At 39.1% G+C, this 16,093-nt stretch overlaps 1 protein-coding gene across 2 annotated transcripts in view; it reads left to right on the top strand.

Annotated features, from left to right (window-relative positions):
• The window catches only part of COL21A1 (collagen type XXI alpha 1 chain), a 231,890-nt gene that overhangs the window by 166,625 nt on the left and 49,172 nt on the right, over window positions 1-16,093 (top strand). For both annotated transcript variants that reach the window (XM_070360774.1, XM_070360773.1), the window contains one exon: window positions 15,585-15,638. In XM_070360774.1, coding sequence (XP_070216875.1) covers window positions 15,585-15,638 — 54 coding nt within the window. The remainder of the gene's footprint in view (window positions 1-15,584; window positions 15,639-16,093) is intronic.

Raw genomic sequence — 16,093 nt, 5'->3', positions numbered from 1 at the left:
TCAGTCTTATCCCTTCATGGCAAGTACATGGGGAAAATGTGGAAACAGTGTCAGATTTCATTTTTGGGGGCTCCAAAATCAACGTGGATGCTGATTGCAGCCACGAAATTAAAAGATGCTCGTTCCTTGGAAGAAAAGCTTTGACAGACCTAGACAGTGTATTAAAAAGCAGAGACATTACTTTACCAACTAAGTTCCTATAGTCAAAGCTATGGTTTTTCCAGTAGTCATGTAAGGATGTGAGAGTTGGACCATAAAGAATGCTGGGCATGGAAGAATTGATGCTTTTGAACTGCGATGCTGGAGAAGACTCTTGAGAGTCCCTTAGACACAAGAAAAACAAACCAGTCAGTCCTAAAGGAAATCAACCCTGAATATTCATTGGAAGGACTGGTGTTGAAGCTGAAGCTCCAATACTTTGGCCACCTGATATGAAGAGCCAATTCATTGGTAAAGACCCTGATGCTGGGAATGATTGAAGGCAAGAGGAGAAGAGGGTGACAGAGGATGAGATGGTTGGATGGCATCACTGACTCAATGGGCATGAGTTTGAGCAAGCTCCAGGAGATGGTGAAGGACAGAGAAGCCTGTCGTGCTGCAGTCCATGGGGTCACAAAGAGTCGGACACGAGTTAGTGACTGAACAACAACAACAACATACTCAACCCCTCACCTACTTCCTTTCCACATGAATTTGCCCATATGGACATTTCATATATATTGACTCATATGAATCACGTGGTCTTTTGTGGTTCATCCCTTGGCCTATCCTAACATTTGTGAGGTTCTTTGATGTTTTGCCCTATATTAATACTTTATTCCTTTTCATTGCTGATAATATTTCATTGTTTGAATATATGGATATTATTCATTTATCAGTCCATAGACATTTGAGTTGTTTGTAATTTGGGGCTCTTATAAATAGTGCTTTTTGAACATTTGTGTACAAGTTTTTGCATGGACATGTGTTTCCATTTCCCTATATTTCTGATAGTGAACTATCCGGAGAATATAATTATGTTTAACATTTTTAAGTTAGTTCACTCTTGATATTTACTTTCTTGCTAGGTCCATGCTACCCTTAATGTTTAACTTTGGTTATGTCCTGAATTTTCTAATTAGTGTGGATCTTCTAATATAGTTAGGTTAATTTCTTCTTGTCTGTTTGCAATTTTTTACTGGAGTCATTCACAATTTTTTAAAAGTCTATTTAATTAAAAAGATAGACTTTATTTCTTAGAGAAGTTTTAGCCTCACAGCAAAACTGATCAGAAAGTACTAAATGTTTCCATATACCTCCTGCCCCCTCCTCCTAGATTTCCCCAGAATTGACTTCTCATACAAGAGTGGTGCATTTTTTTTTAACAATTGATGAATTACATTTACACATCCTATCACTCAAAGTCCATAGTTTACATTGGTGTTCATACTTGATATTGTACATTCTGTGGGTGTGGTCAAATGTGTAATCACGTATCCACCACTACAGTCTCAAACAGAATAACTTCACTGCCTTAAAAATTCTCTGTTCTCTACTTATTCATCTTCCTCTTCCCCTAGCCTCTGACAACCACTAATCTTTTTACTGTCCCCAAAGATTTTCCTTCCCAGAATGTCATAGAGTTGGAATTATATTGTGTGTAGTCTTCTCAGATTGGCTTCTTTTACTTAGTAATATGTGTTTAAGACTCCTTCGTGTCTTTTTGTGACTTGATAGTTCATTTGTTTTTAGTGCTTAATAATATTCTTTTGTCTGAATAGTCTGCAGTTTATGTTTACTTTTTGGAATGTTTCAATAATGAATCATACCTAATTTTTTCTGACCTTATTAAAATCTGTTTTCTTCCTCCCACCCAGCTTTTTGTTTTGGAATTTTTCAGTCATACAGAAAATTGAACCACATAAATATATGAGTATCTATTTCTAAATTTTGTTGTTGTTGTTGAGCCACTGGAAAATAAATTAGACTCCGTGCATTTCTCTCCTAAACATTTCAGCTTATATCTCCTAAGTGAAAGTTGCTCAGTTGTGTCCGACTCTTTGTGATCCCATAGATTGTATAGCCTGCCAGGCTTCTCTGTCCATGGAATTCTCCAGGCTAGACTACTGGACTGGGTAACCATTCCCTTCTTCAGGGGATCTTCCCAACCCAGAGACTGAACCCAGGTCTCCCACATTGCGGGCAGATTTTTTACCATCTGAAACACCAGGGAAGCCTGTATATCCTAAGAATATTTTAATTCCATCATGATGTTTAAGAGATTTAATGTCAATACAATACTATTTTCTAATATTCAAATTTTTCCAATTGTTTAAAACCAGTGTCCTAAATAGCTATTTTTACACTTGATACAATCAATATCTGTGCATTGCATTTGGTTGTGTATTGGTCAGGGTTGCTCTAAAGAAACAATATCAATAGGATGTATGTATGTGTGTTTATATTGTTTATATGTGTCAATATATAAATGTATATTTGTATATCAAAATACATATTTATGTTTTCATGTATGTGTGTATATATTTTATATAGAGAGGGATAAAGAGGTGTTGGTGAGGGAAAGGGTGAGGGAGAGGGAGGGATGGAGACTGATTAATTGATTCATCCATTCATTCAAAGGAATTGTCACATGTATTCATGTGGACTATGCTTTCTGTTACTATAGTTTTGCTTCTTACAATGTCAAGTACATATAATCATGTAGTATTTAAGGCTTCCCAGGTGGTGCAGTGATAAAGAATGTGCCCGCCAATGCAGGAGACTCAGGAGACGGGAGTTCAATCCCTGGGTCAGGAAGATCCCTGGAGAAGGAAACGGCAACCCACTCCAGTATTTCTTGCCTGGAAAAATCCCATGGACAGAGGAGCCTGGTGGGCTGCAGTCCATGGGGTCTCAAACTATTGAATCTGACTGAACGACGGAACACATGCACACACACCATATTTAGTGGCATGGATCTATGACAGTTGGTTTCTTCATTTATCAGCTGATGAACATTTGAATTGTTTCCTATATTTGGCATTTATGACTAATGTTGATATGAATATGCTTATACACATCTAGATTGGACATGGTTTCATTTCTCTTGGGTTGATACCTACTAGAATTGCTTCATTGTATGGTGAGTGTATGTTTAACTTCCTAAGAATATCCCAAACTATTTTCCAAAGTGATTGTATTATTCTCTATTACCATCAGCAATTCAAGAGAATTCTACTTTTACCACATCCTGCCAACACTTAGTATTTGGTATTTTAGCTCTTTTATTTGGTACATAATAGTATCTCATATGGTTTTAGTTTGCATTTTTCTGATGACTGACAAGGTTGGCATCTTTTTATGGGCTTCTTGGCCATTTGTATATCTTCTTTTGTGAAGTGTCTATTCAAAACATTTGGCAATTAAAAAAAAAAACTTTAGGTTGTTTTCTTGTTAATGAGTTGCAAGAATTCGTTGTACAATAGGTCTTTTATCAGACATGTATTTGGGAATATTATCTCCTGACCCTCAGATTGCCTTTCATTTTCTTAATGGTGTTATTCAATGGGAAGAAGTTTTTAATCAGGATGAAGTCTAGCTTCTTAGAATTTCTTTTTGCTTATGTCTTTGTATTGTATTTAAGAATCTTTACCTAACTTAAGGTCAGAAATTTTCTCTTTTCTTCTAAAACAAAATATTTTCAAATGTCTTAAATGCATATATAAAATATCATAGTTTCTAAGTTTGTACCACCATAGCTTACAAATGGTGTGATCACTCACCTAGAGCCAGACATCCTGGAATGCAGTCAAATGGGCCATAGGAAGCATCACTATGAACAAAGCTAGTGGAGGTGATGGAATTCCAGTTGAGCTATTTCAAATCCTAAAAGATGATGCTGTGAAAGTGCTACACTCAATATGCCAGCAAATTTGGAAAACCCAGCAGTGGCCATGGGAAGGGAAAAGGTCAGTTTTCATTCCAATCCCAAAGAAAGGAAATGCCAAAGAATGTTCAAATTATCGCACCATTGTACTCATCTCACATGCTAGCAAAATAATGCTCAAAATTCTCCAAGCCAGGCTTCAACAGCACAAGAACCGTGAACTTCCAGATGTTCAAGCTAGATTTAGAAAAGGCAGAGACCAGAGATCAAGTTGCCAACATCCACTGGATCACTGAAAAAGCAAGAGAGTTCCAGAGAAACATCTACTTCTGCTTTATTGACTATGCCAAAGACTTTGACTGTGTAGAACACAACAAACTGTGGAAAATTTTTAAAGAGATGGGAATACCACACCACCTGACCTGCCTCCTGAGAAATCTGTATGCAGATCAAGAAGCAACAGTTAGAACTGGACATGGAACAACAACTGGTTCCAAATTGGGAAAGGAGTCCGTCAAGACTGTATATTGTCACCCTGCTTATTTAACTTACATGCAGAGTACATCATGCAAAATGCCAGGCTGGATGAAGCGCAACCTGGAATCAAGATTGCGGGGAGAAATATCAATAACCTCATATATCAGATGACATTATGTTATGGAAGAAAGTGAAGAAGAACTAAAGAGCTTCTTGATGAAAGTGAAAGGAGAGTGAAAAAGTTGGCTTAAAATTCAACATTCAGAAAACTAAGATCATGGCATCTGGTCCCATTGCTTCCTGGCAAATAGATGGAGAAACAATGGAAATAGTGAGAGACTTTATTTTCTAGGGCTCCATAAGCACTGCAGATGGTGACTGTAGCCACGAAATTAAAAAACACTTGCTCCTTGGAAGAAAAGCTATGACCAACCTAGACAGCATATTAAAAAAGCAGAGACATTACTTTACCAACAAAGGTCTGTCTAGTCAAGGCTATGGTTTTTCCAGTAGTCATGTATGGATGTGAGAGTTGGACTCTAAAGAAAGCTGAGCACTGAAGAATTGATGCTTTTGAACTGTGGTGTTGGAGAAGACTCTTGAGAGTCCCTTGGACTACAAGGAGATCCAACCAGTCAATCCTAAAGGAAATCAGTCCTGAATATTCATTAGGAGGATTGATGCTGAAGCTGAAACTCCAATACTTTGGCCACCTGATGCAAAGAACTGACTCACTGGAAAAGACCCTGATGCTGGGAAAGTTGGAGGTGGGAGGAGAAGGGGACAACAGAGAATGAGATGGTTGGATGGCATTGCTGACTCAATGGACATGAGTTTGAGTAAGCTCTGGGAGTTGGTGATAGACAGGGAAGCCTGGCATCCTGCAGTCCATGGGGGCTCAAAGAGTTGGAGACGACTGAGCTACTGAACTGAACTGAGTTTACAAATTTAGTTCTATGATCCATTTTGATTATTTTAATTCCTGTGTGATATAAAAGTTAAAGTTCTTTTCTTCCCTTTTCTCCCTGGAGACCCGGTCATAAAAAACCATTTATTGCAAGGTTTTCATTTCCCATAGAATTACATGAGCATTTTTGCTAAGTATCAATTGATACTTAGCACAAAAACACATACAATATATGTGTTAACTGATTTTTGAACTCTTGATTCTGTTTTACTCATCTATGTGTGTGCTAAGTCACTTCAGTGGTGTCTGATTCTTTGTGACCCCATGGACTGTATCCCACCAGGCTCTTCTGTCCATGGGGATTCTCCAGGCAAGAATACTGGAGTGGGTTGCCATGCCCTCCTCCAGGGGATCTTCCAAACCCAGAAATCAAATCCATGTCTCCTGTATTGCAGGTGGATTCTTTATGGTCTGAGCCACCAGGGAGCCCAGAATAAGTCTTGAAATTAGATAGTTTAAGTCTCTAAATTTGTTTTTCTTTTTAAAATTGTAATAAATTATTGAGGTTCATGTAAACTTCACATAAGTTTTAGTATAAGCATGAAATTTTCTAACAACAACAACAGAAACTTCTGGGGCTTGTTAAAGAAATTTTTTAGTTTGAAGTACTTTTGTATTTACAGAGAAGTTATAGATAAATAGTACAGTGAGGTTTCCTTATATACCTTACCAAGTTTCTCATGATGTTATTATGATGCATTGTCAAAACTAAGAAATCAGTATTGTCAAATTCCTGTAAATTAATCTGAACTCCATACTTTATTTGGATTTCATTAGTTTTCCATGAAGGTCCTTTTTCTGTTCCAGGATCCAATCCAGAATACACCACATTCCTTTTTTTTTTCTTATCATGTCTCCTTAGTCTCTTCTTATCTGTGATGATTTATTAGTCTTTTCTTACTTTTTATAACAGTTTTGCAGAGCATTGGTTAGGGTTTCTGTCAGAATGTCAGTCAGTTCACATTTGTCTGATTAGATGGGAATTATTTCAGGGGTGGTGGAGAAGGATAACACAGAGGTGAGTGTCCTTCTAGCAAGGAGAGCTAAGAAATCCTTCCTCAGTGATCAATGCAAAGAAATAGAGGAAAACAACAGAATGGGAAAGACTAGAGATTTCTTTAAGAAAATTAGAGATACCAAGGGAACATTTCATGCAAAGATGGGCTTGATAAAGGACAGAAATGGTATGGACCTAACAGAAGCAGAAGATATTAAGAAGAGGTGGCAAGAATATACAGAAGAACTGTACAAAAAAGAGTTTCATGACCAAGATAATCACGATGGTGTGATCACTGACCTAGAACCAGACATCCTGGAGTGTGAAGTCAAGTGGGCCTTAGAAAGCATCACTACGAACAAAGCTAGTGGAGGTGATGAAATTCCAGTTGAGCTATTTCAAATCCTGAAAGATGATGCTGTGAAAGTGCTACACTCAATATGCCAGCAAATTTGGAAAACTCAGCAGTGGCCACAGGACTGGAAAAGGTCAGTTTTCATTCCAATCCCAAAGAAAGGCAATGCCAAAGAATGCTCAAACTACCAAACAATTGCACTCATCTCTCATACTAGTAAAGTAATGCTCAAAATTCTCCAAGCCAGGCTTCAGCAATGTGTGAACCATGAACTTCCAGATGTTCAAGCTGGATTTAGAAAAGGCAGAGGAACCAGAGATCCAATTGCCAACATCCGCTGGATCATCGAAAAAGCAAGAGAGTTCCAGAAAAACATCTATTTCTGCTTTATTGACTATGCCAAAGCCTTTGACTGTGTGGATCACAATAAACTGTGGAAAATTCTGAAAGAGATAGGAATACTAGACCAGCTGACCTGCCTCTTGAGAAACCTATATGCAGGTCAGGAAGCAACAGTTAGAAATGGACATGGAACAACAGACTGGTTCCAAATAGTAAAAGGAGTACGTCAAGGCTGTGTATTGTCACCCTGCTTATTTAACTTATACGCAGAATACATCATGAGAAACGCTGGGCTGGAAGAAGCACAAGCTGGAGTCAAGATTGCGGGGAGAAATATCAGTAACCTCAGATATGCAGAAGACACCACCCTTATGGCAGAAAGTGAAGAGGAACTAAAGGGCCTCTTGATGAAAGTGAAAGAGGAGAGTGAAAAAGTTGGCTTAAAGCTCAACATTCAGAAAACGAAGATCATGGCATCTGGTCCCATCACTTCATGAGAAATAGATGGGGAAACAGTGGAAACAGTGTCAGACTTTGGTTTTGGGGGCTGCAAAATCACTGCAGATGGTGACTGCAGCCATGAAATTAAAAGACGCTTACTCCTTGGAAGAAAAGTTATGACCAACCTAAATAGTATATTGAAAAGCAGAGATATTACTTTGCCAACAAAGGTCTGTCTAGTCAAGGCTATGGTTTTTCCTGTGGTCATGTATGGATGTGAGAGTTGGACTGTGAAAAAGGCTGAGCGCCAAAGAATTGATGATTTTGAACTGAGGTGTTGGAGAAGACTCTTGAGAGTCCCTTGGACTGGAAGGAGATCCAATCAGTCCATCCTAAAGGAGATCAGTCCTGGGTGTTCATTGGAAGGACTGATACTGAAGCTGAAACTCCAGTACTTTGGCCACCTCATATGAAGAGTTGACTCATTGGAAAAGACTCTGATGCTAGGAGGGATTGGAGGCAGGAGGAGAAGGGGATGACAGAGGATGAGATGGCTGGATGGCATCACTGACTCGATGGACATGAGTTTGAGTGAACTCTGGGAGTTGGTGATGGACAGGGAGGTCTGGCGTGCTGTGATTTATGGGATTGCAGAGTCAGGCACGACTGAATGACTGAATTGAACTGAGTGTCCTTCTCATTATATCAGAGTAAATACCATCCACATGTCTGATCATTGGTATGTTAACCTTGGTCCCTTGATTATGGTGTTACAGTTTACTCTTGTACAACACTGGGGTTATGGGTATAACCTTCCCCACAGTTGAAAATCCAAGTATAATTTATAGTCTGCCCTTTGTGTTTATGGTTTCTCTGTATCCATGAATGTGAATCCATGGATGATTCAACCAACCAGGAATCACGTGGTGCTATATGTATATAAATCACGTGGTGCTAGCGTGTGAGATGTACGCTAGTCAGTACATTCTTTGGCATCACCCTTCTTTGTGATTGGAATGAAAACTGACTTTTCTCAGTCCTATGGCCACTGCTGAGTTTTCCAAATTTGCTAGCATATTCAGTGCAGCACTTCAACGGCATCATCTTTTGGCATTTGAAGTAGCTTAGTTGGAATTCACTCACCTCCTCTAGCTTTGTTTGTAGCGATGCTTCCTAAGGTCCACTTGACTTCGCATTCCAGAATGTCTGGTTCTAGGTGAGTGATCATACCATCATGGTTATCTGGGTCATTAAGATATTCTTTGTACAAGTCTTCTGTGTATTCTTGCCACCTCTTCTTAATATCTTCTTCTTCTGTTAGATCCATACAGTTTCTGTCCTTTATTGAGCCCATCTTTGCATGAAATGTTTCCTCGGTATCTCTAATTTTCTTGAAGAGATCTCTAGTCTTTCCCATTCTATTTTTTTCCTCTATTTCCTTGGATTGTTCACTTAAGAAGGACTTCTTATCTCTCCTTGCCCTTCTTTGAAACTCTGAATTCAGTTGGGCATCTTTCCCTTTCTCCCTTGACTTTAATTTCCCTTCTTTCTTCAGCTATTTGTGAAGCCTCCTCAGACAATCACTTTGCCTTCTTGCATCTAATTTTCTTGGGATGATTTTAGTCACTGCCTGCTGTCCAATGTTACAAACCTCCATCCATAGTTCCCCAGGCTTCTGTCTACCAGATCTAATCCCTTGAATCTATTCATCACTTCCACTGTCTAATCACAAGTTATTTGACTTATAATATTGTAAATCAATTATATTTCAATAAATATAAATACATAGATGAGGGGAAAAGACATGAATATATAATTCTCAAAGCCAAAAAAAGGTGTAAAGTGGCCCTTAAATGTACAGAGATGTTCAACTTCACTCATAATAAGAGAAATACAAATTGAAGCTATACCAAGGTACAATTACCCACCCATTAGGTTGACAAAAGTTCAAAAGCTTGAGTTAAAAATCCAATCTTCTTGTCCAGACTGTGAGTAAACAGACAGTTTCATATATTGTTAGTGTCCAGGCAAACAGTACAACCCTTACAGGGATATGTGACAATAATTGGGGCAGGAAGACTGGAAAGTGACCCCCACCTGCTGGTGCTCATGTCTTTTTTAATTCCCTACTTTTGAGTGTGCCTGGGACCTATGACTTGCTTCTAACCAACAGGTATCACTCCAGTAATGATGGTACATTTTGAGGGGCTCCATTTAGAGCCTACTTGCTCAATTCTGCCAACGAAGTGAGTTAATGTGGATGTAGATACTTGTGCAGTGAGGCCTCCAGATGAGAACACAACCCAGCACACCTCCTGGTTACCGCTTTGTAAGACCCTACTCAGACACCTGGGCTTCCCAGGTGGCATTAGTGGCAAAGAACCCACCTGTCAATGCAGGAGACATAAAAGATGTGGGTCAATCCCTGGGTTGGGAAGATCCTCTGAAGGAGGGCATGGCAACCCACTCCAGTGTTCTTGCCTGGAGACTCCCATGGACAGAGGAGCCTGATGGGCTACAGTCCACAGTGTTGCACAGAGTTGAACACGACTGCAGGGACTTAGCATCTGTGCATGCACACAGATAACTCAGTAAAGCCATGCCCAGACTTCTGGCCCCTAGAAACAATGAAATAATCAATGTGGGTTTTTTTTTTTTCAAGCACTTAAAAAGTAATTCATTTTTCCTAAATTATAATGCCAAACCATAGCAGTCAAATAGAAAAATAAGAGTATTTGAAAATAGTGTAGCCTGAAACAAATCATAATAGTTAAAGAACTGTTAAAATTCCAAACCCTTTGATGGCAGTAGAGTAGCTAACTTTCCTGGATCTTCCCTTCTGTTTCTAGAGATGTTCAAGGCACTTTCACAAAGACTCTTATTTAATTTTCCTAAAAAGAAAAATCTATGAAGTTGAGAATAGCAATGTCATTTTGAAATTAAAATCAAATTAAGAGCAATTAAAGAATTTACCCCAAAGTGCACTGTCCTTTACATGGCATAGCCTGATTTTCAGGCCTAGTTTGTGTGATCCCTTTATGCATGATGTCTTCCAAATTTCTTGTCTGTTTATTTGGTTAGCCAGGAGGAGCTTACCCAGTCTTACATCTTTAATATATTCTCTGGCATACTAGAGTTTTGTTTACATACTAAGAATAAACCATGGGAAAAGATCAAAGGTAAATTATAGTGTTTAATAACAAAGTAAGGATCTTCTTCAAAATTAAATTATATTTTCATGGTCACGCACCTTCCACCAGATTTTGAGGGTTGCAATGGTCACATACTAAATTACACCTCATGCTTTCATTTTTGTGGGTAAGTACCAAAGACCACCACAGGAAAGGAAATACACATGCGATGCAAGTTTCACATCTCTGTTTTTGGTTAAATTTGCTTTTTAAAAATAACTGGTTTGCTGTAGAATAAATCATCTTTGACATTAGCTGCAGAGACTGGATTGAGGAATAATGTTTAGCATGACATTTTCTATTTATCTTATATCAGGAAGGAATTAATAATAGAATAGCAAAATCATAACTTCGAGGTTGAGACATGTTACATGCCTTTTTTCCTACCAGCCAAACATATTGGTATATACCAGGATCTCCAGGTCATGAAAGGAATCAAGTGATGAACTTAAGTTCTGGATACAGTACTGAATTTCATCAACTAGTTGTGTATAGCATTGGAAAATTTTATGGAAGATAACTAAGCAGAAATCCTACTTTCATCTCCCAATGAAACATTTTTGAAACAGTCAAGAGATCATTCATGGGTCAAGATTACTGGCCATCATCTTATTGTAATCACCCTGCATAATCTTCCGACAGCATTTGCAATAGTTCTGTCCACAAATGCTCTATCCCATTTCCTTTTGCAAATAGCTCTATCCCATTTCAAATGCAAATAGCTCTGTCCACAAATAGCTCTATCCCATTTCCTTTATCTTCCCAAAATTGAGCATTTGACAATAAATCATCCATTTTGCCTACTTTGATGTGCTCCAGCAGTTGTACATATAGTCTTATATTATGTTCAGCACAATACTAAGCACTCTGGGTGATTAAAAAAACTCCTATAGGATGTGTTTCTATCCTTTAAAGACTGTGCAAGCCAGGAAACCAGTGCCTACATAAATGAGACACTTGCTGAACAATCTGGCCATTATAAAACTCAGTACCAAGTGCAAAGCCAGACAAAGCCATTGTGGTTCACTAGGGATGGGTGGGTGAGTGCAGAAAGGGTGTAGAGTCTCTTCCTTGAGATCTGGGTTAGAACCAGTGTGGTTCTCAAAGTGTGGTTGCAAGACCAGCAGTATCAGCATCTGTTGAATTAGAAACTCTGGAGTGAGGTCCACCATCTGCAGTTTATCTAACACTCTAGATGATTCTGATATAGCTAGAGTTGGAGAATCTCTGCTATACATTATAAAGAGTAGGTGCTGTTTTATTCGTATGATTCTGTATCCTTCTGATTATCACTCTTGACAAGAAGTACAAAGAATAAGAAGAAATTAAATTTTCAAATAATTGTGGAACTTCATTACTGATACACGTTGCTGATGGTGACTTTTTTTTTTTAAATGCCTCTTAATCAGAGTAACATATTAAAATGGAGTTAATGATCAAAATAATGAAAGGGGAAGTCTTTACCAACCAAAGTGGTCATGTAATCCCAAATTAGTTGTTCCCACTGTTGGACAAACCTGTATTCAAGACAAGAAGCAAAGTTAGAACTGGACATGAAACAATGGACTGGTTCAAAATTGGGAAAGGAGTACGTCAAGGCTGTATATTGTCACCCTGCTTATTTAACTTATTTTCAGAGTACATCATGCAAACTGCTGGGCTGGATGAATCATAAACTGGAATTAAGATTGTTGGGAGAAATATCAATAACCTCAGATATGCAGATGACACCACTGTTATGTCAGAAGACGAAGAGGAACCAAAGAGCCTCTTGATGAATGTGAAAGAGGAGAGTGAAAAGCTGTCTTAAAACTCAGCATTCAAAAAACTAAGATCATGGCATCTGATCCCATCACTTTATGGCAAATAGATGGCGAAAAAGTGTGAACAGTGACAGATTTTATTTTCCTGGGCTCCAAAATCACTGCGCATGATAACTGCAGCTAGTAAATTAAAAGACACTTGTTCCTTGAAAGAAAAGTGCTAAAAAGCAGAGATATTACTTTGCCAACAATGGCCCATCTAGTCAAATCTATGGTTTTTCAGCAGTCATGTAAGGATGCAAGAGTTGGACCGTAAGGTGGCTGAGCACTGAGGAATTCATGCTTTTGAACTGTGGTGCTGGAGAAGACTCTTGAGTGTCTCTTGGACTGCAAGGAGATCAAACCAGTTAATTCTAAAGGAGATCAACCCTGAATATTCATTAAAAGGGCTGATGCTGAAGCTGAAGCTCCAATACTTTGGCCACCTGATGGGAAGAGCCTACTCTTTGGAAAAGACCCTGATGCTGGGAAAGATTGAAGGCAGGAGGAGAGGGGATGACAGAGGATCAGATGGTTGGATGGCATCACTGACTCAGTGAATACGTTGTTGTTATTGTTCACTCAGTTGTCTTTGACTCTTTGTGACCCCATGGACTGCAGCACGCCAGGCTTCCCTGTCCTTCACCATCTCCCAGAGTTTGCTCAGACTCGTGTCCATTGAGTCAGTGATGCCATCCAACCATCTCATTCTCCGTTGTCTCCTTCTTCTCCTGCCTTCAATTTTCCCCTGCATCAGAGTCTTTTCCATTGAGTCAACTCTTCCTATCAGGTGGCCAAAGTATTGGAGTTTCAGCTTCTCTGGGAGATGGTGAAGTACCGGGAAATCTGGCGTACTACAGTCCATGGAGTTGCAAAGAGTTGGACATGACTGAGCAACTGAACAACTGTTGGACAACTCTCTTGCCCCCTTTAATTTATATACAGATGATCTAAACTATGGATTTGCTTTAGTATGACAATCACATATGATAATACCTGGAGGTGGTGGAAGTTACCTAATGACTCACAAGTCTGCCATGGTTCTCAAATCATCAGAATTAGCTGTTCACATAAATTGCTGGGCCCTACCATCCAGAATTTCTGACTCAGTGGGTTTGTAGCAGGGCCTGAAATTTTGCATTTTGGAGAAGTTCCCAAGTGAGGTGAAGCTGATCTGGCTTGAGTAGGGACCATCCTTGAGAACCACTGACATGGGTGGTTCCTCCTGACATGATCAAACTGGGTCCTGCTGCTCAACTTTTACAAAATCAATACTCGCAAATGTTGGTGAAGAGGAAAGTCGCCTTTAATCAGAATGCCAGCTGTCCAGGGAGAAGGTGAACTTGTGTCTCCCAGAAACATCTCTGAAGATTCTGCTCAGCCATGAAAGCTTTCAAAAGAAGTAGGAAGCCATATCAGTTGATCATTGGGATGGGGGTCAGAGTCCTTACCATTCCCCCTGCGTGCCAGCTTGAGTGCAGGCTTGTCAACTCCTCATAATCTTTCTTTAGATCTTGTCTGGTTCCCACAGTTTGTTTGGAAGATTACTGAACCAGAAGCTGGGGAAGGTATCTGATCATCTGTCAAATGCTTATTCTTCACTTCTATTATACTTCTTTTATCTCCAGAAAGAATCAAAAAGTTAGGCAAAATATTGTGTAATCCAAAGATCTGAAAAGTGTGTCAGGACTGGAGATAAGTAGATCAAAGGGTTCCTGGTTTGAGGTTAGTGTCAAGACAAAGGGATATCTTGCTGAGAGCTCTTTCCTGCAAAGAGCTTTTTCCTGCCCAAAGCTGCAGTACTGATCCTCCAGTGTCAGAACTTGACATAGTTCTTTTCTCTAATTTTTCAGGCTTTTGAACTTGTTGCTTTTGTGAATCTGACAGCCATTTTTGTTTCTCTTTGGTATTTTTATAAACTTTTCTGTAGAAATGTTGGGTTGGTAGGACCTCCCTGACCTCTAGTTTGGTTAATTTACAGGAAAACATTATCTTTTGCCCCCTTCTATTCTCAACTGTCATCTAGTGTTTGTAAATAAAACTGGAATAGATGAAATATTTGGCTTTAGTTGTAACTGTGCTAATGAAATGCAAGAATTCATAAAAGTGGGAGAAGCAGTGTTTATATAATGTGATATGGTTGGATTTTTTTCTAAGGGTGATTGTGTTAGCCACGTGTTATTGATTCTTCCTCTGTGGTTCATTTTTTACAATTTGGGGAGTTCATTAGGATACGAAGCTATGAAAAATGGTGTTGACACGTGCTTTAATACATGTATTCTGAGACTTCCCCCCTGCCACCTTTTAAACTTACCCGGACTCAGATATGTGAGTTATTTACAAGAAAAATATTTTCATTTTAGTTCTACTTTCTCTTTTGCTCTCATGTCCAGTGAAATGTACTCTCTGGTACAATTCACATGTGGCATAATTGTTTGCTGAGAACTTTGCTTGTTAAGACATAATACTTTGCCAAACAGACATACAACCTCATGGCTTTTTATGACCAATAGTTTTAAGAAGCCTAAAACATCTATTTCAAGGGACTTTTCCCAACTGCCCTGTATTTTTTGTCCAGACAGTTTAATGGCCATAACCTCAAAAAACTATATATATATATAAAACAGAAGAAAACCTCAAAAACTATATACACACACACACACACACACACACACACATATATGTGTATATATGCCTGCATATGTACGTGTGATTGAATCACTTTGCTGTACACCTGAAACTAATACAGCTTTGTAAATTAACTATACTTGAAATTTTTTTAAATGAGGAAAGAAATCCAGAGGGAATTTTAATTTTTTGTATCTAATGTGCTTTAGTATATATGTGCTGTGTGCTTAGTCTCTCAGTCGTGTCCAACTCTTGGCGACCCCGTGGACTGTAGCCCTCCAGTCTACTCAGTCCATGGGGATTCTCCAGGCCAGAATACTGGAGTGGGTTGTCATGCCCTCTTCCAGAGGATCTTCCCAACCCAGGGATCGAACCCAGGTCTCCCACATTACAGGTGGATTCTTTACCAACTGAGCCCCTGGGGAAGCTGGTAATGTTGCATACATGTAATGTTGCATATTACTATTTTAGTGAGCATACCGGCAAATGGCATTCTCTGTTTCTTTTTATCATTAAAAGGGAGAAGCAGGACCTCCAGGTGCTCCGGGGCAGGATGGATCTCGAGGAGAACCTGTGAGTACCTTCTGGATTCAGTTCTAAAGGATGATGTTCTTCATCCATCATGAAATCCTTTGACTATTTAAGTTCTCCTCTTCTCCTCCCAGATGTATAAGAACTGTGGAATGCTGTAAAGTATTAAAATAGTCAACCTTCTTTTACAAACTGGGTAAGGTTTTGCTAACAGGAAATTTATGTACTGAATGAATCTGTATCACAAAAATGACAAGCAGGTGCTTGACATGACAAGGAATCACGGCAGTGGATAGTGAAGGTATTTAGGTTTAACCTCTCCTCCTAAACCAGCAGATAGAAAGCTGGGGGTTACAGAGTGGGACTTCATCCCCTCCTCTGCCCATGCCATCAGTTCAGAGAAGGCAAGGAAAGATCACTTCGTCCTTTTTCTCTGACTCCTCTGTCCTTCCTGCTGGCTGGTGGGAAGGAAGCAAGGTTTGCTGCACCAGATATAC

The sequence above is a fragment of the Bos mutus genome, chromosome 23, assembly GCF_027580195.1.
Source record: "Bos mutus isolate GX-2022 chromosome 23, NWIPB_WYAK_1.1, whole genome shotgun sequence".
Taxonomy (NCBI): Eukaryota; Metazoa; Chordata; class Mammalia; order Artiodactyla; family Bovidae; genus Bos; species Bos mutus.
The sequence above is the reverse complement of the archived record's forward strand: the minus strand, read 5'-3'. Positions and strand labels throughout refer to the sequence as shown.